Consider the following 926-nt stretch of genomic DNA (forward strand, 5'->3'; position numbering starts at 1 on the left):
TAAATCCTACACACTGGATGTTTACATGCATATATGTAAGGTGATTATGTATACATGTTCAGTTTAATATATAAGGAAGTATGGCCTTCTGTTGTCTTCTTTTGTGTGCTTTGCATTAACTTTTTTTTTCTTGTTTTGCCACAAGACTGCAGCACAGAAACCTTCCTGAACCTAAGAGTCTTAATCCGTCTAAAAAGACTGCAGCGCTTCAAGAATACAGCTGGGACACTTCCGAGATTGACATGGTGATTTTTGTTTGTCTTGTTTTGTCTGTTTGTATTCATCACTCTTACATTCCAGACTATTTGTGTTTTAATTTAAATTTCGTCCATTTAGAAGAAGTAATTTGTATTTACAGTGACACTTTATTTACAAATCTAACTCCCTAACAAATTCCTAATGCTAAAGGTTTTACCTTTTGTATCAAAAAGCACAAAAGCACCTGCCTGTCCTCAGTACTTGTCTTTACTGACAAAAATAGAGAGAAATGCTTTAGTTCATAGCTTCGACTTAAAATTTTTGGGTATGTTTTTCTCTTGACTCAGGACTCTGAAAAAGAAAACCAGGAGATCAACCTCTTTCATGAGTCAAATACCTGTCAAACACAACACAAAGAGAAGAGAGACACTGAAGTTCTCCAGATGTCATCTGAGAAAACAGGTCAACAACAGATCACCAAAGATTCCCAAAAAGTCTCAGGACATAAGCAGACCAAAAGAGGCGAGTGTCACATGGTGAATCCTGAGGCCAAACCAGATGATTCCAGAGCAACCAATGAAATAAACACAACCAGTGATTCCTCAGATAATGATGTCAGGACAGAAATGAAATGTGTCAGCAGTCAAACAGAGGAGTGTTTGTTTACTCACAGTGCTCCAACAGCATCTGAACTCCACTGTGCGTACACACAGACCGAGGAGCAGCAG

The 926-nt window shown here is 38.1% G+C and overlaps 1 protein-coding gene across 1 annotated transcript in view; it reads left to right on the top strand.

Annotated features, from left to right (window-relative positions):
* LOC118333973 (trichohyalin-like) overlaps window positions 1-926 on the top strand; it is a 12,979-nt gene that overhangs the window by 4,478 nt on the left and 7,575 nt on the right. The window contains exons 5-6 of the mRNA XM_035669795.1: window positions 146-245; window positions 546-922. Coding sequence (XP_035525688.1) covers window positions 146-245; window positions 546-922 — 477 coding nt within the window. The remainder of the gene's footprint in view (window positions 1-145; window positions 246-545; window positions 923-926) is intronic.

This window comes from Morone saxatilis, unplaced genomic scaffold (genome assembly GCF_004916995.1).
Source record: "Morone saxatilis isolate NCDOM2014 unplaced genomic scaffold, NCSU_SB_2.0 Contig22, whole genome shotgun sequence".
NCBI classification, from domain to species: domain Eukaryota; kingdom Metazoa; phylum Chordata; class Actinopteri; family Moronidae; genus Morone; species Morone saxatilis.